The sequence below is a fragment of the Peromyscus maniculatus genome, chromosome 10, assembly GCF_049852395.1.
Source record: "Peromyscus maniculatus bairdii isolate BWxNUB_F1_BW_parent chromosome 10, HU_Pman_BW_mat_3.1, whole genome shotgun sequence".
Classification (NCBI taxonomy): domain Eukaryota; kingdom Metazoa; phylum Chordata; class Mammalia; order Rodentia; family Cricetidae; genus Peromyscus; species Peromyscus maniculatus.
Window position 1 is genome coordinate 48,933,583 of NC_134861.1, and position 22,389 is coordinate 48,955,971.

The 22,389-nt window shown below is 40.4% G+C and overlaps 1 protein-coding gene across 2 annotated transcripts in view; it reads right to left on the reverse strand.

Annotated features, from left to right (window-relative positions):
• Positions 1-22,156, reverse strand: part of Sepsecs (Sep (O-phosphoserine) tRNA:Sec (selenocysteine) tRNA synthase) — a 28,872-nt gene extending 6,716 nt beyond the window's left edge. The window contains exons 1-8 of one of the 2 annotated variants that reach the window (XM_006976090.4): positions 21,995-22,156; positions 21,253-21,407; positions 18,462-18,580; positions 17,799-17,957; positions 16,004-16,157; positions 12,279-12,381; positions 7,472-7,601; positions 7,246-7,337 (exon numbers count right to left, since the gene is read on the reverse strand). In XM_006976090.4, the coding sequence (XP_006976152.1) occupies positions 7,246-7,337; positions 7,472-7,601; positions 12,279-12,381; positions 16,004-16,157; positions 17,799-17,957; positions 18,462-18,580; positions 21,253-21,407; positions 21,995-22,108 (1,026 nt within the window). In that variant the 5' untranslated portion in view covers positions 22,109-22,156. The other variant, XM_042285992.2, reaches the window with a different exon arrangement.
• Positions 22,157-22,389: the final 233 nt, after the last annotated feature.

Below are 22,389 nucleotides of genomic sequence, written 5' to 3' on the forward strand. Positions count from 1 at the left end.
AATGTTTCTAAGTCTCAAATGTCACACTACAGACAAAGCAGAATAACTGAGTCAGCAGCTATTTAAACTGAAAAGTTAGTTTCTTCTGCTCCTGCTTTTGAAACGGTGCAAAAGTGAAAACCTACTCAAGTCCACCTGCAGTTGGACTGACCTCCATCCATGGTCAAACATAAATTCTAAAGAGACGCCAAGGCTAACAGAGGAAACGACACTTCTCAAGTTCAAAGGCCACAAAAGCTGCTGCTTTCTCCCTAAGGCAGCTCTCTCAGAGCAGCTTTTCAAGTCTCAAGTCCATAGATGAGCAACTCTATCTGGTACCAGAGAAAGACTAAGAGAGGAGGGAGAATGCTGTCCAGTTTCCTTACAGCTACAAAGGCCTTAACCCTTGATGACTACATATTTATATTCTCACCTAAAATGTTATACTAATAACCATTCTTAAATTTTAGAATATTATTTTATAAGAACAATTCTTAGCATGTCAGAATCATGAAATATTAGATAACTAAATTAGTTCTTTTTATAACTAAAAAGTTAAAAAAACACAATTTCTATCTGTTAGATATAAGACGTCCTCTTGTCATAAATATATATGTAAATTTATTATATATACATATATTTTATATAATATACATAATCATGATCATAAGCTCTTGAAAATATAAATTATTTTCAAATATTTTTTACAATGTTGTACATGGGTGTTTTGCCTGCGTGTATGCCTGTGTGCCTGGTGCCTGTGGAGGCCAGAGGAAGCTGCTGAATCCCCTAAAACTGAAGTTTCAGATGATTGTGAGCTGCCATGGGAGTACTTGGAATCGAACCCAGGTCCTCTGGAAGAGCATCTCTTCAGTCCTTATTTTCAAGTTTCTCTATTCTTTAGTTTACTTTCAACAGCACCTACATTTTCAGAGCTGTGTAGAGCAGTAACTCATTTAGCAAATAATATTTTTAATAGACTATTTTTTCTGATCACATTTATTAACATTCAATATTTGCCTGTATCTCAAAATACACCCCTATAAACTAAAAAAAAAAAAAAAAAAAAAAAAAGCCGGGTGGTGGTGGCACACGCCTTTAATCCCAGCACTTGGGAGGCAGAGGCAGGCGGATCTCTGTGAGTTCGAGGCCAGCCTGGGCTACAGAGTGAGTTCCAGGAAAAGCGCAAAGCTACACAAAGAAACCCTGTCTCGAAAAAAACAAAAAAAAAAAAAAAAAATACACCCCTATGTGCAAGCTATGCTTGATAATGACACCAACAATTGTTATATACAACCCCCAAAAATCTGCCTAGTATTGAAAGATGAGTATTCTACTTTATATAGACTGCCAAAAGTTTATCGCAAAAATGTTTGTGTTTACATCTTTTTTCCTGTGTAATTTATAACTTCATTAAAACTATAATTAAACATAATTTGAATAAAAATTGAAAAATATTTAAGACAACTCTGGTCATTTTCAGAAATGGGATGGAAAAGTTATGTGGAAAGTTATCATTTCTGGACATTTTGTACAGATTTTACCAGATCATCCTCAAACCAATATTCTCACACTCCTTCAAAAAGTAGCACACATAAGAACAAATGAAAGTAAAAATACCAAGAAGTGTACGACAATTGGAACAATTCACACTCTCTTCCTACTGCATCGGTCCCTAAAATAGAATTCATGGGTTGTGTGTGTATTTTCATCTACTACAAAGTATACAAGTTGCTAATTTTGCATGCTCTGCACTTTTTAAAAAACAGTCCCTTATTTCCACATAGATATGAGATGCTAATGTCTAGCTATCTATACTATTTACTAAAATCCCAACTTTCATCAGTAGGTATAACGCTTCCAAACTCTCAATAACAGCCAGGAAATGCCCTTTATGGATTCCTATGTCCCCATAGCAAAAGGCTACCTTCGCCTTTCATTTATTGTTAAGGATATATTAAAGAAACAGAGTTCTTCAGTTTATGTACTTCAGTGCTGAAGCCAAATTTAAAATAACCTTCTATCTAGTGTGGCTGTCACATCTGTAGAGTGGAACCTAATGAGTACTTCATTTGTACCTGAGTTAACTTTTTCTGAAAAGTTACCTAGAGGGCACCTGCAAATGTAACCATGCATATATGGTTATCAGAAAACTGAATTTGTGCATATTCAATTCTAATCCGTTAAAATAAAGTACTTTCAACCAGCTCTATCAATCACTGGCTAATGCCGGCAAAATTTAGAGGTTCAGATTTATTTGTCAAGACCTGGTCTCACCATGAAGCCTACACTGCCTTGCCCTTCTGAGTACTGGAATTACAGGCACATATCTCTACACTAGCCAGAATTCAGTTTTAACTGTAAGTAACATAGGGAGAGAAATCTTTATGTTATAATCATAAGGTAACTAAATCTCATGTATCATTAGTGTTAAAGTAACTCAATTTTTAAAAATTATTTTTGAATGAAGTTCATATTCAACAACAAATATTTACAGATTCTTTACTGAGTGTAGAGGTTGTAATAGGTAAACTAATCCTCAAGTGCAATATATCAAACTCTACACAGTCCAGGTATTAGAGTACTAAATGTCCTATTAATATCACCACACTTTGAAGGTATCTTTCAGGAGACTGTATGGCGATCCTACACTAACACTGAGCTAAGCAGTTTTTCCCTGATGCATGAAGATGCTACAGAACTTGTACTATTTTCTGCTACAGTTAAATCTATAACTGACATTTATTATAAAATACTTCTGTAACGGGAGAAATTTATAAGCAGCCCAAGCAAATGTGTATAGAAAGATCTTACTTACAAGAAATGAAATAATATTGATTTTCTATGTCCTTTGTACTGTATTTAACTTAATTTTAAAAGACTCTCACTACAGATAAACGGAACTGTATACCTGAATGCTAATGTCAGCTATATTTCTAGAATAAAAACACAAAACCTTATACTTTTAATGGAAAAGGAGCTGAATTATATTAAGAATTATCTTTTGTATGGTCTTTGGATTGCAAAATGATCTGCAGTCATGAAACCCAACATCCAGACTAACCCTCACTAGAATCCAGATGTGCACAGTTCAAACTGTGAAACAAGCTGCATCATGTGATGGGGTGGGGAGGAGAAAATGGTGTTCCATATCTGTCTCAGAAGGTAAAGGAACCAAAGCATGGAAAGATGGACAACAACATGGATATATATCCACATACACAGATGTCCGTAGAAGAAAATGGTACTAAATATTGGTCCCCACTGTGGCTGCCACCAAGGACCAATACACATTCAACAAGGCTTGCCTCAGTGGCAAAAACACTGCTTTCCAGTGCTGAAGCCTCACATCCAGGCCCCAAATTGGACATTGGCAAGAGATTCAAGAATTCCATTTAGGGCACAAATGTACTACTACTTCCAAATTTCACTCTGTCATAAGCCACTGAAGTTACAAATCTAGTGTTCTTCTAGAACATGGTTCTAGCCCCAGGACAGCCATTCTACTACATTCCTCTTCTGTACTTGTCCAATTCAGCAGATACTTGCAACACTAAATGACTGTCTGCCACCCTGGTCAGCAAAGCATTCTTCTATAAGGAGAGCTGGGCAGAATAATCAGCTTCTCTGGAAGCAAGGCAGAAGTGAGGACAAACTTCTAAGGCTGATCTTTCTTTTTGCATAAAAAAAAAAAAAAAAAAACCCTCAAAGAAAGAGTCTCCTGTATTTATTTTGACCTCTCTTCTTCAAGGCCTCTTCGTTAAACTGCCAGTCACTCTTCCCTCTATGCAGCAGATGCACCGATCAGGAAGGGCTAAGGGCAGAGGCTCACTTCACACGCCAAGTTCCACGCTCTGATCCTTTCCCCCTTCAAAACGGAAAGCCTGAGAAAAGGAATGGCTTCAAGCTGAGTTCTTGTCTGCCTCTATATGACAAAGGTAAGCCTTTTCTGAAGAGAGAGCTGGAAGAAATAACCTCTAAAAATACCATTGTGGGGAATAAGGGCACAGAAGAAAAAGCAAGCAAGTTTTCCTTTAACACTCCTTTTTTTAGTTCACATAACAGCAATAACATAAAAAGACGCTCTCAGTGATGGTTTATAAATAGCTCTGGCTGGCACAAAATAGCTTTGCCTCAGCTTCTCCACAGCTGAACCAATAAACTACCATGATGAAATGTTCACAGCAGAGAGAAGTCCATTTAGACAAAAAAGGCTACATTTCTGCACCAAATCCAATAAAAAAATTTATGCCACATATACACAATTGTAGTTATGGAGGACATCCACATTTTCAGCAAGAAGACCTACTGGGTGAAGACACTAAAGAACAATGTCAGAGTTCTCAGACCAGCATTTTAGTATTCTGGAAATTACTCCATTAGACAGCCTTTGTTCTAAGTAATTCTATACAAAGAATTTTAAATAAAATCAATTAGTGCATTTGAGAGCCTCTGGGGTTTTAAATGCCTCCACTAGATAGAATGGGAGGGTCTTAGGATCAATCATCATCTTTATGGCTCAAATGCCTATCGAAAAGGATCGATCACTCCCTCAGTTCTGTATGAGTAACTGCGAACATGAGAAGGCAGTGGTAAGACACAGGGTCTGAGCAGCACTCACTCAGCCTTCAACAGCAGTCCTGGGACTTGAAAGTGGCCAGCCAGTCCTTGAGCAAGCTCATCTTCCCAGATCACAATTTCATACGAGAAATGGAGACAATCCCTACACATGAACTTGATGAATACCACATCACAGAACGGATATAATGAACCTAGCAGAGGACCAGCGACATGGCTTAGCAGGCTACACAAGCCTGACAACCTGAGTTCAATCCCCGAAACTCACAGTGCAAGGTGAGAACCAACTCCTGAGAGTTGTCCTCTAACCCCCACAAGCAGAGCCCATCACCTTAGGATCCTGATTATATGAATAAGGTTTCTCTAAAGACTTGGCTTCCCTTAGCCATAACAATCTATGACAGTGACTACCTTCATGGAAGTATAAAACTATAGTTTTATTCCTACCATATAAAAGTTTGTTGTCGGGCTGGAGAGATGGCTCAGCAGTTAAGAGCATTGATTGCTCTTCCAGAGGTCCTGAGTTCAATTCCCAGCAACCACATGGTGGCTCACAACCACCTGTAATGGGATCAGATTCCTTATTCTGGTGTATATATAAAATACACGAATAAATAAATCTTTAAAAAAGTTTGTTGTCTGGTTTAGCAAAGTACAATTTATACATGGTAAAACTTCAAGTGTCCACTTTCCAAATGCTCACATCTCTGATTTTGAACAGCCACAAAACCACTTCAACTAAAGACATAACTGTAAGACATCTCACCACCCCAGAAAGGTACCTCCCCACCCTAGCCTCCGGAACTCATCTGTTTTCTGTCCCTGTCTCATCTACCTCTCCCAAGGTGGCATACAGATGAAGAGCACGTGAGTCTTCTGAGTCGGGATGATGTCATTTATTATTTGCACTTAGGTCACCGTTTGTTGTGCATCTGTAGTTGGATCTGTCTACTGCTAAGGATAGATGCACCAGTGTGTTCTTCTGTCCATCAAATGTTGGACACTTGCTTCTGGTTTGGACAATTTTTTATGAACTGAATCATGATAAGCACTCAGCTACAGATTTTTATACTAACTCAAGCTTTCAATCTTGAGCAAACCGCGAGAAGCAGAATAGCTGCTTCGTGTGAGTCATGTCTAACTTTTAGGAAGTTGCCACAGTATGTTCCAAAGCTGTGTTGCGTCGGGCGGTGGTGGCGCACGCCTTTAATCCCAGCACTCGGGAGGCAGAGCCAGGTGGATCTCTGTGAGTTCAAGGCCAGCCCGGTCTACAGAGCGAGATCCAGGACAGGCATCAAAACCACACAGAGAAACCGTGTCTCGGAAAAACAAACAAACAAAAGACCCCACCAAAGCTGTGTTGCATTTTACACTCCTACAGCCGTGTCTAAGGGTTCACCCTGCTCCAGGTCTTTGACAGGACCCAGTGTTGTCAGGTTTTTGTTGTTTTAGTTGTGTTTTTGTTTTTGCACTAGCCATTTCTACTAAGTGTATAATGGCTGATCACCGTGGTTTTAATTTGCATTTCTCTAATGAATGTACATGTAAATCTCAAGAAATAGTCTCACAATTTAAAAAGTAAACTACTTTTCCACGGATTAAATTAATAGGGAAAGAAAGATTGGAGTAAAATGCCACAAAATGTTAAACATCAAATCTATTTGAGGAGTAAGACTGTTAGAGTATCTATGATAATAGTTATGTTCATGCTTTAAAATACGTGAAGTACACCCAAAGGATTACAATTGCCAGTTGGTGCCATAAGGCTACACAGACACAAATTCCATGCCAGGAGCCTCTAGCATTCCTATATAGGAGATGGATAAACTCTTTAATCTGACCTGACCCATCAACAATTATGGAACTGTCCTGAATGAAGCTTTTCTATGTTAGTCTGTTTTAAAAGACTGGGTCTCACTATGTGGCCACAAATTCCTGGGCTCCAGTGATCCTCCTGCCTCAGTCTCCTGAGTAGCTGCAACTATTATTATCTTAGTATAAGAAGGTGGCTGACTCCTACTGGTTTTTCCACCTGGGACTAGCCGCCCTTCACACCACAAAAAGCCTTCAGGTTTCCAAACCACTCAAAAGAAAACTTTTCCATTAGTCTTTCAAGAACTTCTATGCCAGAAGTGGTATGGATACCTATAGGCCTAACACTCAGGAAACAGAGGCATGAGAACTGCCCACTGTTTGAGGCCTGCCTTGTATACATAAGCAAATTCCAGGCCAGTCAGGGACACACAGCAAGACCCTGTCCTTAAAAAAAAAAAAAAAAAAAGCAGAGCTGGTAAGAGTGCAAAGCAGGTAAAAAGGCAAGGCACCTGCTCTCACTCCTGAGGACCTGAGTTCAATCCCTGCTCCCAGATTGTCCCCGACCTCCACACATGCTCCATGGCACATGCACATGACCACAAAAGAAAATCATTTAATAAAAATTAGTAACATAAGAGGCGAGTCCCACTCTACCTTTAGGTGATAAATGAACACATAATTCCCAATACAGATGTTTCTAAATAAGAAATACTAATAGTAAAGTAAGGCATCTGAACTATTCCTCAGCATGTCTGGAGGACAGACAGGATGATCAGCTTCTACAGGACAAATCCGAGATGAAAAAGCCCAACAGTGGCTTCTATGAGTGACAGACAGGCTAGAAGAGCCGCACTCAACAGGGAGGAGACTCACCTTTCTCTCCTTTAACAGCTTCTTGTAGCCATTGCAGCCAAGGGACAACAAGGTGATAAGGACGTCTAAGGACGGCGAAGCTGACGCTCTACCTGGAAGCAGATGGACAGGGCACATGAAGGGGGGCTGACGGGGGAGGCTCCGGAAATTAACTCATCACAGCAGGCTATATGCACATGCACTTTTGTCCATTAGCTATTTTCCGAAAAACAAATTATCTATTTACCTGGATACATCTTGCTGATTTCCTGAATGAAGGACTCATTAAAGCCAGCAATTATAGCACCACCTACTGGAACCATAAAATTTTTGTCCAAGCTCTGAACGAAAACATCGATTCTACCAACCCGAGCCCCCTAGAATCAAATAACATGTGAGTCACATGTTAGTCACTAGGACAGACAACAACTACTACTAACAAGTAAAGGCCACGACAAAAAAGGCTGTTGACAAAATGATACACACAATTTAATTTCATTCCCACATTTACAAACACTAATTTTACCTTAATTAAAAAGTAAAAATGAGTACCCCTAAAACAATACATAGACATTCTTTCAAAAGCCGGTGAAGGGCTGTAATTTTCTTTGTAGCAGTCCAAGTCCAGGTTAACCAAACTGAAGCACAGCTTTGGGCGGTGCTCACTATCTATATATGCACACCACCCGCAGGCACCCTGCAGGGCACGGTGGCTTGCACATACCGACCAGTGAACTCATAACCTCCATGAAGCAGGTGGGGGTTCATTATCACTGTAAGAGGGAACTCCTCTGCAACATCTTTTTGTCCAAAACCGAGTGAGAGACAAAGCACTTCTCCCATGGCCACACCTGTGACTTTTATTTGACAATAAGGTCTACGGTGATTAGAGTTTAAATACTAGCACCATAATCTATAAACCACAGCTGCCCACAGTGCCAACCAAGCAGCTAGCAAAGTAAGTGCCTCTCTCCCACAGTTAGGGCAATCTACTGACTTTTTTCTCTTTTAGGTTTGTCTGTTTGCTTTACAGTGCTGGAGACTGACCCAGGGCATTGTGCATGCCAAGCATAAAGCTCCAAGCCCAGGCTTTAAACAAGCTCTGCTTCCATGATGGCTCTGACCACAAAAGAGAAAAGCCAAATTTTATGTTTATCATCAACCAATAGCAATTTCATCTGTACATTCCTGGCAGTTCCAAAATCAATGCTTTTCCATAACTCCTTAACATTGTGATCTTAGATGCTCTCATTCCACTGCAAATGAACTTCAAATGGAAGTCTAATATCCCAGCACAGAGCTGAACACAGACCTACTAGAAATGTGGAACCAAGTTCTGTTTCCCATCCGACACAGCTATGACCTTCTGTCTAATGTGCTGCAATTTTCTGCTCTTAAAAATGGAGATACCATCTAAATTTCCACTCCCACAGTTTCTTTCTTTATCTGCAGTCGCAGATTTTCAATCTGCATTCACAATCTACAGTCCTATTAATATTATAAGCACACTTGACCTTCAGTTTCACACTTCCTCCCCACTTCTGTATCTCAGGGAGAATGGAAATCGCAGATAGCCGGCCTAATCTGACAGACCAGATGTAGGCAACAGGTAGAGGCAGCAGAAGCCGGGGAGGGAGCAGACCGCTCAGAGACCATCAGCTGGCTGTTTCAGCCTTATTCTTGTTTCCTCACAAACCAGGAAGAGAAGGAAAGCCAGCTCACCAGGAAGAGGGAGCAGAACAAATGAAAAGGGTAGAAGTGGCCACAAACACAGTCCAGGCTTTCGGAGAGGAACAGGAACCTGACCTGGGAGTGGGAGGACTGAGAGCATGAAGAATCAGTGCTCCAGACTGCTACACCCACCCTCTCACCACGAGACTGCACACTCCAGGAATGGTCAAGGGCCGCACTCCCCACAAACAAAAAGCTGCCACTAAGGAAGGAAATGAAGCATCTAGCAGGACGGAGGCTGGCGGGCACTAGGCTGCAATGCTGTGTCCCTAGCACATATTTTGGTAGCTCACACACTACTGGGAACTCAGAAAATCTACTGAATGAAATAACAATCAGGCATGTGGCTAAGAAGCAGTAACACCCACTTTGCTCCAATTCTTAACAAGTGAAGTCGCTGCTTCCCACACTTTGGAACTTCACACTCCATTCTAAACAGTCCATCCCACACATTTTCATAGCTCTACCATGTGCCTCTCTATTAACCTGTCCCAACATCTCAAATTAGGCATTTCAGTAAACAGAAGCACAAGTGTACTTCTTGAGACTTCACAAACATAACAGAGTATATCTTATCTGCTCAGAACCAAGTCATTCCAGGGCATCTTTTGAAGATCCGAAGACATTTCATCTCCAACTGTTTTCTTCACTAATTACATGGCTACCGTGATCCTGCTTTCTCGGAACTTGTGGTTTTAGTGTGCTCTGGTTTAGGGAAATCTGGGGCCCTGGTGTGAGACTGTGCTATACAAGTTATTCTACAGCTATGAGACCTCAGGCCAATCACATAAACCACTGAGCATGTCTCCTCATATACAAACAGGAACAATGAAAAGTACACCTTAACATATTAGGATTAGTTTAAAAACCTTAACAGCCTGACCAGATGCCTAACACACATGATGAGTCCTTGGTAAATTGCATTATCTATCACAGCTATGAGTGAAAGTTAACTCTATTTAGAATGTCATGAAATAGCAGTCAGAACTCAACAAGACCTATGTGTTTATGTTGTTTAAACCAACAGTGCAATGACCTCTCCTTATATAGGTCAGTCTGCAGAAATATTTATTTACTCCTTAAAGACAAGTCGATTTTAGAAGGTAATAGAATACCTATAAGACAACATCTGCATTTGAGAAACATCTCACACACACATGGATGACAAAGCAGGGTACCAGGAAGAGCAGCCCCAAGGACACCTTTCACATCAGCTCCACAACTGCTTCCCTTAGTCTTGCTCTCTGGAAGCATACCACCCCATTTTTCAAGTATTCAGAAGTATGTTGTGAGCCCAGAACCCCAAGTACTTCTCAACTAGGGAATAATGTCTAGAGAAATGACTCATATGGAGCTGCAGAGATAGCTCAGCAATTAGAGAAACTGGTGCTCTGTCATGAAGACCAGAATTCTGATCCCAGCACCCACCTATGGCAGCTCAAAAACATCTTTAACTCCAGCTCCAAGGGATGCAATGCCTCTTCTGCCTCCTCAGGCCATCTCTCTCTCACGCTCTCACACACACTAAATAAATAAGTCAAAATAAACCTTCAAAATGATGTATGCGAAAACAGTATAGGCATATAGAAAGTATAAACATGTAACAAGGCCTAAGTATTCCATTAAATGTACACAATGACTACAATTATGTGAAAACAGAACATTCACAGAAACAGAAAAATGTTCATTATAAATGATTAGAGGTACTTATAAGACTGCTATGATCACCTGCTCCTTCCTTTTATAAACTTTTAGATGCTGATGCATTTGAATTTTGAAAGCATTAAAAATACAAAAAAGGGGGAGGGGCAGTGAGATGACTCTGTGGTTAAAGGCCCTCGCCACAACCCTGATATCCCGAGTTCAATCTCCACAACCCATGTGGTTGAAGGAAAGAATTGACTCCTACATGCTGTCCTCTGACCTCCATATGCATGCTAGGGCACACATGTCACACACATGAACACACATACAAATAAATGTAGTACTTTTTAAGTAATAGAAATGAAAGAGAAGAACAGAAGGACAGGAGGGGCAATAAAAGTGAGTCGTCCGTGTGTTTTCCCAAGTTCCAGCATAAAACACTGTATACACCTTTCTTCTACTCCATGCGCATCATACATGATCCATCTACACCTGTGAAGCAGCCTTGAAAAGTTAAGGAATGATGAGAAGACACCAAAGAAAAGGTAAGAGTGAGTAAAGATCACAGAGCAACAGCGACTAAAAGACTCTTTAGATCCTGGAAAATATTTAAAAATTTTGTATTTTTTTAAGATTTGAAAAATATGTTTATGTATTTACATGGTTCATTCTTACTCTTCCTGTTTTCTTTTTCTTCTATATAATACATGATCACCAATATAGTTTTTGAAATACTGTAATTCAATACATTAGAAAAATGAATATCCTGGGTTTAAAAAAAATTCTCAGGAAGTTAAGGATGCTACTGAAGTATTTCTGTGTTGATTTGGGGCCATCAAAGCTATTTCCCAGAGGCAGGAGAACGGCTCATCCCCTAAGAACACTTGGTGTGTAACCATGAGGACCAGAGTTTGGATCCAGACCCCACATAACAAGTGAGATGTTTCACACACACCTAAAACCCTAGCTCAGAAAGGGTGAGGATAGGAGGACCACTGGAGCATGCTGGCTTCCAGCCTACCTGAGAAAATTCAACCCACAAGTTCAGAAGAGACTCTGCCTCAGTGGAATAGGAGAACAAGAGAAAGACACGCAACACCCTCTCCTGGCCCCCAACTGCACAAACAAGCATGCGCCCACACATACACACATACACATACACACACACACACACACACACACACACACACACACACGCCCCCAACTGCACAAACAAGCATGCGCCCACACACACACACACACACACATGCCCCCAACTGCACAAACAAGCATGCGCACACACACACACACACACACACACATACACACGCCCCCAACTGCACAAACAAGCATGCGCACACACACACACACACACATATACACGCCCCCAACTGCACAAACAAGCATGCGCATGCACATACACACACACACATAAACGCACATGCGCGCAAATACATAGGTATGCATACACTCACAGACACACGTATACACATAAAATATAAGCATAAACAAATAAATATTTAAAAGCTACTATCCAATTACCATCATACTTCCTAGAAATAATGACTTTTACTAAAAGAATACTGGATACAAGTTTCTAATGCTCTCCAAAGTAGAGAGAGCTGAATAATTTTCACTGTATTAGGTTGAAGGAAAAAAGTCATAATCCTATAGTATATAATATTAATATAATAATTCACCTGCTGAATGAGATGCATGCACTTGGAAGACTGTAATCCATAAGCGTTGTTGACTACATGCGGAATGTCATAATTAGCACAAATCACAGCCAGTTCTTCTAATCTACAAACATAAACATTTACAGAAAGACATACTCATACTGTGCTTTATAAATAATTACGGAAAATTTTTATTAATAGTCTTAAGGTATATCAGGGAAAGGAAGAGGGGATGACAAACTGAACTATTTCCTCTGTAGTATCTTCGCATGTAATTCATCAGCCTGGAAATACATAGCACTTTAGAAAAACCTAGAAAATCTTTTAATGTTACCAATAAATGAGAAAAAAAATATTTACAAAAGCTTATGACTTGGCAGGCAGAGGCAGGAGGATCTCTGTGAGTCTGAGGCCAGCCGAGTCTACATAGAGAGTTCCAGGCAAGCCAGGCTACATAGTAAGACCCTGTCTCAAAGAAAACAACAACAACAACAAAATTTCTGACAGCAACTTTTAAATGATTTCCAAACGTCTTCAGACAAAGCACAGAGATTAGATGACACCTCACAAAGCGCTGCGACCCCCTTCTTACTGCTCCGACTGCTCACCACACTGAGGCTAGCATGGACAAAATACCAAGCATAGCTGCAAACCTTACGAACCTCACAAATTTTTAAAAGATGCACTTCCAAGTGGACCTTAATTTAAAAAAAGGGAGGGGGGGCAGGTTTACAACATTCCTGTACCAAAACTCACTGACACTGCCTAATAACTTGGATACATCCTCTAAAAAGTTGCTGGCTTAAAAATCTCCCCTTCTTCACTCTTTCATTTGACACCTCTCATATAAAGGCAGTGTGAAAGTCTAATTTATGGTAAGTATGGTAATGAACCACAACACAGCAGAGGTTCCTTCTCAAAACCCAATACTACTTCTGACTAAAGTCACCTTAAAAAAATGTCAGCACACTGCAATACTATAACTAAATCCTATGATGCAATTAAACTGATTTTTAAAAAAAAAAAAAAATTGTTTCACAAACAGAACTTGGGAGTAAAGCATTGTTATGCTTCTTTCCAAAAGGAGGTATTTCAAATACATGGCACAGTAAGGCAGAAGCAAACAGATCTCTGAGCTCAAGGCCAGCCTAATTCTATATAGTAATTATATATAGTAAATTCCAGGCCAGTCAGAGGTACACAGCAAGACCCTGTTCTCAAATAAGTAAATAAATGAGTAGTACGCACGACATCTTTTTTTTTTCTAGATGTGAACAAGTATGTTTTAAAACTATAAATGGGAATAAGATTATGTCTATTTGTAGAAACTTTCAATTTGCTTCCTTTAAGTATAATGAATTGTGGTTTGGATAATAATGGCCCCCATACACTCATAAATTTGAATGCTTAGTCATCAAGGAGTTGCATTACTTGAGGTATAGCCTTGTTGGAGATGTGTCACTGGGGGTGGGCTCTGAGGTTTCACAAGTGCAAGCCAGGCCAGTGTCTCTTCTTGCCTACAGATCTGGATCTAGAACTCCCAGCTACTGCTCCAGCACCAGGTCTAGCTGTATGCCAGCATGTTCCCTGCCATGATGAAAAGGGACTAAACCTCTGAAACTGTAAGCAAGCCCCAATTAAATGGTTTCTTTTTTTAATTATTATGAGATAAATGTTTTCTTTTATAAGAGCTGCCGAAGTCATAGTGTCTCTTCACAGCAATAGAACACTGATTAAGCCATGAATAAAACCTAATTTTTAGGGCTGGAGAGATGGATCGATCAGTCAGTAAAGTGCTTGCCTTGCAAGCATAGGAATTCAGTTCCTCAGAACCCACATTAAAAACATCAGGCATGGCAGTATGTGCCTCTAATCCCAGCACCAAGCAGGCAGAGACAGGGCAATCTCTGGGGCTTGAGGCTAGACATTCTAAGTGAAACAGGGAGCTCCAGGTTCAGTGACAGACCCTGTCTCAAAAAATAAAGTGGAGAATGATAGAGGAAGACACCCAAAATCAACCATTGGGGCACACACACACAAGTATGCATGTATACACACACCCCTGCCTCACAATCAATACCAAAATTTCTTCTGTTACTAACAAAATAAACTTGGAACACACACACATATATTCTTCAGAAGATAAAAGGCACTTTTTTCATGTGTGTGCACTAGTGAAAGAATACTCTGATAACTTCCTTGAAAATAAGGTACCACAATATTAAAGTTATTTAAAAAACAAACAAACTTGTAACTTTTAAATGATCTAAATTAATCAGATGTGTTAACAAGACATAAAAAAGGTATTAAATGAAAGGCAAAGAAAATCAGAAAACAGATTTTCTGTGTGAATCCCATTGTATTCTAAATCAAAAGCTAATTTTAATAGCCAATAGAAATGACATTCTTTTAATTTTCTTTTACATGGATTTCCTATTCAATATTCCCTAATAACTGACCAATAAAAACAAAAACAAATGGCACACCACTAAAATTAAGACTATAAAATCAGAAAATAAAATATACTACTAACTTTACACCGCCATTTTCATAAACCTGACTCATCAAAAGCATTCATTACATCATACAACTAAAAAGTACCAAATGACAACTTGCTATTAAATCCTCCTGACCCTTCTTCTAACAGGTCTATGTGTAAAACAATGCAACACTACACACACTGAAAACAGGGCTCAAAATGAAGCAAAACTCCCCAGAGAAAAGTAATTCAACCAATACAAACACCCACGTGCTTGCTGTTTGGGAACTGAGGTTTATTCTATTCCATTAAAATTTTTTAGATATCAACATTATCAAAGAATACCATTTCTTTAATATTTCAATAGAAATTTAAAATGACTGGTCATTAATAAACTACTACAGCATATGAAATGTAATTTTAAAATAGAATTCATAGGCTCATAAGTAATCCAAGGCAAATTTTCAAGAGCATGGCGTCATTATGATCTTCTAAAATCTGCCTGTAAGATAATAAAAGCTAACATGTGATCATTACTGCCAAACAATGAGTCTACAAACACAAAAGCTTAGCAACCAGAGTCCAAAGTCAACACGATTCTTATTAATTATTAGCACTTCTGTTAAAGATGTTGAAATGAGACCAAACCAGAGCTTCTGGCAAAAACAGAAATTTCTGTTAATAAACTTCAGCCCTATGACATTTTCAAAATAAAAAACTTATGGCTATCCTTTGTAACAGTGAACATCTGCCACCCCTATGGTTTTAATTTTCTAATTTATATTATCTTCAAAATGTGTACAACCACTGTACACACCTAGCTTAATCTCCCAATCAAAGAAACGTAAGTAATCCTAAACTATGTTATTTATAATCTGTTAGGACGATAGTTCCTACTTAGCAAATGAATCGCAAAACCAAAGAAACAGAGATGTGCGGAAAAGCACTAAGTCAGCAGTTCACTTGGAAAAGCTTTAAGCAATGGAAAATGACTCTGAGAGACTTAAACTGGCAGGAGCAGGAAAGCAGACAAATAAGACGGACTAAGGTTTGGAAAAGCGGATTTCCACCTCCACATCAGCTGTTTTTCCTTCAGCATCAAACTTCTCAACAATAATTCTCCCAAGGAGTCACCTATTCTCTTAGGGCAGTATACTCACTATTAACTACCAAATGTTATCTCGACATGCTTGAGAATTATTGGACAAAATGTATTCAAAAGACTGGTGAGCGAGCATCTACAGACCAATATTCACAAGGCAGTTACCTATCGGGCACCCTTGGAGCAAAGCAGGACGTAGTAGAATGAATGCACAGAATACGATCAGGCCCGAGTTCCTGGACTTTAGCCTCCACTGCATTCAGGTCAGTGCGCAGCTCGTCGCCTTCCAAAACATTTTCTATCACCACTGGTTTAAAACCTAACCAAGTCAACCAGAAATCTAAGCATTAGTATCAATTAAATGCAAGATGAATCTAGAACTCTAAGAAGCAATGCAATTGCACACTAGAACTCTATTTATTCAACTAGCAAGCTTTTCCTCTAGTAATAAACAGTGGCTCATATCATAGTTTGAATGTAACTGGCAGCCATAAATTCATAGGGAGTGGCACTATTAGGAGGTGTGGCTTTATTGGAGTAGGTATGGCCTTCTTGGAGGAAGTGTGTCACTGTGGGGGTGGGCTTTGAGGTCTCATTTATACTCAAGCCTTGTCCAGTGTCTCAGACCACTTCCAGTTGCTTGAGCATCAAGATATAGTACTCTCAGCTACTTTCCAGCACCATGTCTGCCTGCACACCACCATGTTGCACCATGATGATATGGACTAAACCTCTGAAAATGTAAGCACCCCTGTAGTAGAATGTTTTAAGGTGTGTTACTTTTGTTCATGTTGCATTTGCTTAACTCTGTGAAGCTGTGTTACTTTGCCTGTGTAAAACACATGATGGTCTAATAAAGAACTGGCCAATAGCAAGGCATGAGAAAGGATAGGCAGGGCTGGCAGGTAGAGAGAATATATAGAGGGAAAAATCTGGGAGGAGAGATCTAGCAGCCCAAGAAGGAAGAGGACATCAGGGGCCAGCCACCCAGCTACACAACCAGCAAGCCACGGAGTAAGAGTGAGATTTACGGAAGTAAGAGAACAGGAAAGCCCAGAGGCTAAAGGTAGATGGGATAATTTAAGTTAAGGAAAGCAGGCAAGAAACAAGCCAAGCTACAGCCAGGCATTCATAAGTAAGAATAAGCCCCCATGTGTAATTTACTTGAGAGCCCCCATTCCCAAAAGAGCAAAACCCTCCAACAACACACCCCTAATTAAATGTCTTTCCTTTAGGAGAGTTGCTGTGGTCATGGTGTCTCTACACAGCAATAGAAACCCTGACTAAAACAAGAACTGGCATTAATCAGAAACAAGTCAAAGGGTGTGAAGGACAACTCAACAACCAGCCTGGATCTTTAGCACTTTAAAATGACAGGGAAGGGATTCTATAAAGTAAGGAAAGCACATGTTAACCAGAGGTCTACAGAGGTTAACTGTTCAGGTGTTGGTAACCAAAAAGACTACTAGTCCAGTTCAAGTTCTGTCAAATAAAATGAAGCCTACTCAATTCTCTAGGAACATATCAGTTCCAGTTGAGTTTACTTTATTTCAGAGATAGCTATAACTAATAATAAGATTCAAGTACTGAAATAAATCACACCCATAAACTTTATGTTTTACCACTAAAGAAAACTATTAATTTCAGTCACCTGGAGATCACTGATCCATCTCATGGCCCAAGAGTCCTTCAGATTTTTAATTGAAATATTGCACTTAACTAGCACATAATTAAAGATCACCCCATGAATAATTATGCAAACTTTAATGGTAAGTGTAAGTATATATAAGCTTACAAGTTGCTAAAACAAAATAAATGCTAAATTTTATGAACACTTAACTACAACTTCTTTAAAGCATAAATATGGAGCACATTTAATTTTTCATTTACCTATCTCTATATAAAAATCTGAGTTTTCCCAATGGATGTTTAAACATTACATATGCTGCATGTCTTTTACCTGCAGTGACCATGGACTTAAAGCAGGACTTCTGGTCTATCCGTGGCCATATGATATACTTGGCCTTTGGTCTTTTGTGTCGTAATGTTAAGAAACACAAGGTTAGACTCATGCCGGTTGCCATAGGAACTACAAAGCAATTGGCCACTGAATGAACACCTACAAATAAGAAATAAAGCAATTTATTATCCCATTTAAAAAAAAAAAAAACTAAAAGCCAACATCCTTCTGGAAGAAATGATAAAGTTTCTTTTATAAAATAACATGGACTGTAACCCTAGTGTTTTTCTTTCCCATTTGCTCTCATGAAACTAATTATTAAAAGCCATTTCTAAGCCGGGCGGTGGTGGCGCACGCCTTTAATCCCAGCACTCGGGAGGCAGAGGCAGGCGGATCTCTGTGAGTTCGAGGCCAGCCTGGGCTACCAAGTGAGTTCCAGGAAAGGCGCAAAGCTATACAGAGAAACCCTGTCTCGAAAAACCAAAAAAAAAAAAAAAAAAAAAAAAAAAAAGCCATTTCTAGGGTTATTTTCTGTCTTGTTCTGAAACAGGTTTACATGTGTGCCCTTTAAAAACTACTCATATTGTTTTTGAAGAGCTATAAATGCAAGAAACTAGTGTGCTGTCTATTCACAAGTCACATTATGAGTGACAGGATACATACCGGCCAGCTTTATGACATTAAGCACCAAAGAATTGGTAATTTTGTTCAAGAGACTAGAGCCTGCAGCTTTTGGTTGCACAGCAGAAATATCACCGGATCGTCCAATTCCATGGATGAACCTAAGCAAAAAATGGACCAAAAACTGTACAAATACATTCAGTGTTCAGTAATCAATACATAGGCTTACAAATAAATAACCAAACACTAGCAGAGGCAGACTTCCACTATTCTACATGCATTTCATAAATGACTAATGTGGAAATACCTTAAGTGAAAGTTTCACTGTGTTATGGTAGCTAATCTCCAGAGACAACCATATCAATTTCTCTTCTCCTGTTGGTCCACACCAAGAGATAGTCTAATTCTCTCACATATCTAAATCCCTATGTGGGGGTGTCCTAACTTGCTTGACTGGGAAAAATATCAAAAGCAATTGTCTGGAGCCTCTAAGTTCTAGAAGGTCATAAGAAGCACTGAAGTCTTCATTGGAGAGTTTGCTAGTATATATTGCCTCTCAAGATCCAGCTGCCATATTGCGAGGAGCTCACATCACAGGAAGAGGCAGGCTAAGCCCTCAGCCACGTAACCCAAGTCATCGTTATAGACTGCTGACTCTAACAGTCAACAAACTACACTCTTAGCTGACATTTGACAACTGCACCAGAAACCCAAACGCTCAGCTGCTGAGCTCAGTTAACACAGAACTGGAGAAATGAAATAGTGACCATTAACCTTGGAGTGCTCTGTTTAAAACCATGTACAGAGAACATTCTATTCCCTCTTTCCTTCTACAACCACAGCAGTGGGACAGATTCTAAACTGAAGAAACTGAATGTCCTGACCTGCTGCTGGTGGCAGTGGTCTTTTGAGCTGGGATCTCACTATTTCTGCTCCCTCCCCCATTTCTGCTAAGTGCTGGGATTCCAGGCAGTTCTACCACACCTGGCAAAAACTGCCCTAATTTTTTAAAAATTATGTTTCTTGAAAATGAGTACACAAATCCACTTGTCTTCGATGGCCCTATTCACTTACGGATGCCTCTGAATGCTCTTTTAAATAAAAATGATCCTTCTGTAAACTCAATCTCTTCCTCCCACTAGACCAGAAACTGTGGATAAGGAGAGTATCAGAGAACCAGTCCTGTACTTCCTCACAAGCACACGGTATGTATAAGCCTTCTACATATATTATATGAGAACCATGTTACCAGGGCACTGTTAGACAGGAAACCTACATCCATACTCTTTATCAGTTCATTCTGCAAATGCTCTTATTAAAATAAAATTTTAGTATGCCTCAAAAACTGCACCTTGATTTAAAAATCAAGAAGGTTTTTTAGGAGTTCACATTTCTCACAGAAAGGGTAGAAGATGAAAATAAGCATTCATATCTAAAAGCACATCATAATTAAATCATTTTTGCCAGGCAGTGGTGGCTCATGCCTTTAATCCTAGCACTTAGGACACAGAAGCAGGTCTTGAAGAAAATAAATAAATAAAGCACTTTCAAAATGGATTTTTTTAAAAAAGCTTTCAAAACCAATGCAAATAATGTAATCATCTAATAACCCTGTTCCTCCATCTATTGCAACAAAAAGAAGCACTTATAAAATGGCTGGCAGTGGCACAAACCTTTGATCCCAGCACTCGGGAGGCAAAGCCAGGCAGATCTCTGTGAGTTCGAGGCCAGCCTGGTCTACAGACCAAGATCTAGGACAGGAACCAAAACTACACATAAAAGCCCTGTCTCGAAAAACCCAAAAAATAAAATAATAAAATGGGATTCAGATGCTGATAAAGCATGCTTTCAAGTTCATTCTTCTCCAATAAAATCTGCAATTTCAAAAGGAAATATGGCTGGGTGTGGTAGCACACGCCTTTAATCCTGCCATTCAGGAGGAAGGGACAGGTGAATATCTATAAATCCCAGGCCAGCATGATCTACATAGTGAGTTCCAGGATGGCACAGTTACACAGTGAGATTCTGCCCTAAAAACTAAAAAAAGAAAGAAAGAAAGATAACTATGATGTATGTCAACTGAAATATATATATTTAAAAAAAAGCCATACCCACATTAAACATTCTACAAGGCTGTCTGAACTTCTATGATTGTGGTAAGTTGGCAAATTGCAGGTCCAGAACCAAAATATCTTTCCTGTGTGTGACTTACCTCCATTACTACTAGGTAAATCCTTCTGGAAAGGACAGAGACCCTGGAATGGACTTCACCTACCCAAAGGCTACCGAGGCTTACGACAGGATTTCCTTGCTTTGCTGTAACTGGCCTATCTCCATATTTCTACTAGTGTATTTTAAAAGGGTCTATGATTTTCTGTTCTGTGACCATTTTAGTATAAACATTTTATGAAACTGTTACATCAGAACATGACATTTGGTGTCACCTGTCACATACATATAACTAGAGGTACTCTTACTCCTTTTGAAGTCAACTGTGTTTTTTGTATTGACAACATTAAGCTTTTAGAACCAAATAGATTTACTTGGTTAAATATTATCAAGACACAGAGCTGCTGATCATGAAGTATCTAAAGGGGAAACTACCCCATATTAGAACTATAAGTCTGTCAGGAAAAGCACCTGCTCAGAGTGTTCTCATCTCCCAGCTCCACTTGGTTTCCAAGCCCATTTGAAAAGGGAAGAAATTATTTGAGAGTAGAAACTTTAAAATTCAGTAGGAACACCATCATCGTTATTTTAAGCTCCTCCCACTCCACCTGAGGGGGGAGGGGGGGAAGCCCAAATGTTTTCAGAACTAATTTAAGGAACATACCTGTAATGGCGACGAGCAACCAAAGCAGAGGCCACTCTCCCTTCCCTTTCTCCCACACCACAATTACCCAAGAAATTGTTGCTATCCATGATTGCAAGCTCATGCAGAAAGAGTTCAAGTGTGCTGTCATCCCAGCCATCCTCTGGACACTTGCCCTTAAAAATAAAATAGTAGTGATACTTGATATTCAGAAAAAAAATTATCGTTCCCTAAACCCCCACGCCAACGTGCTTGAATTTTTCAAGTGTGTTTTGTGTTATGCCCCTTGGTTCCTCAAATCAGAAATAAACTCAGCAATTATGGAGACACTGCCCACTGACCCAATGTTCGTTCGTTCGTATGCTACTTGACCACAACGTAGAGATTCCGAATAGATGTAATACAGACACTTAAGCCTGCTAGGATTCTTAAATCTCCGTGAAGTTAGATGTAATACAGACACTTAAGCCTGCTAGGATTCTTAAATCCCCGTGAAGTTAGGGTGACGGAAGAGGCAATGCCCTCGAGGCGGAGTTGTCAAACTTGGGGGGCACTCAAGTTCAGGGCTGCTGTCAGGAGCGAGGCCAGCCTGAGGGCTCGGGCGGGAAGCTGCCTCCGGGAGCTGCTGTGCCCGCCACACGCGTCCCCGGGTGGCCCAGGCCGGCCGAAGACCTGGACTTCGGCCGCTCCGCGCACCCCGAGGAGCGCGCTGCCCCTCCCCTCCCCGAAGACGCAGAACCCGGGCACCGAGGCCGGGGAGTACCTGCTCCAGAAGCAGCTGGATGAGGTGCTCGTGCGCACGCCGAGCCTCGCAGCCCTGCCTCACGTAGGCCGCCGAAACTCGCCGCTCGCCCGCCGCGAAGCACTCGGGGTTCATGACGACGCCCGCAAGCCAAACACACGCCGGGGCCCAGGATGCAGCGCGCCGCCTGGACGGTACGGGGCGGCCGTGGACCCAAAACACCCCAGGCCGCCGGCTTCCGCTTCCGCGCATGCGCAGAGCCGGCGGCCCGTACTCTTCTTCTCCCCCGCCCCCCCCCCCCCCCCGCCTCCATACACGCCTCCCCACCACACACACACACCCCTCACACACACACACACACACATTACCACCACCACCATCGCCTGGGAAGAGGGTAGAGGCCTTGAGCATTCCTA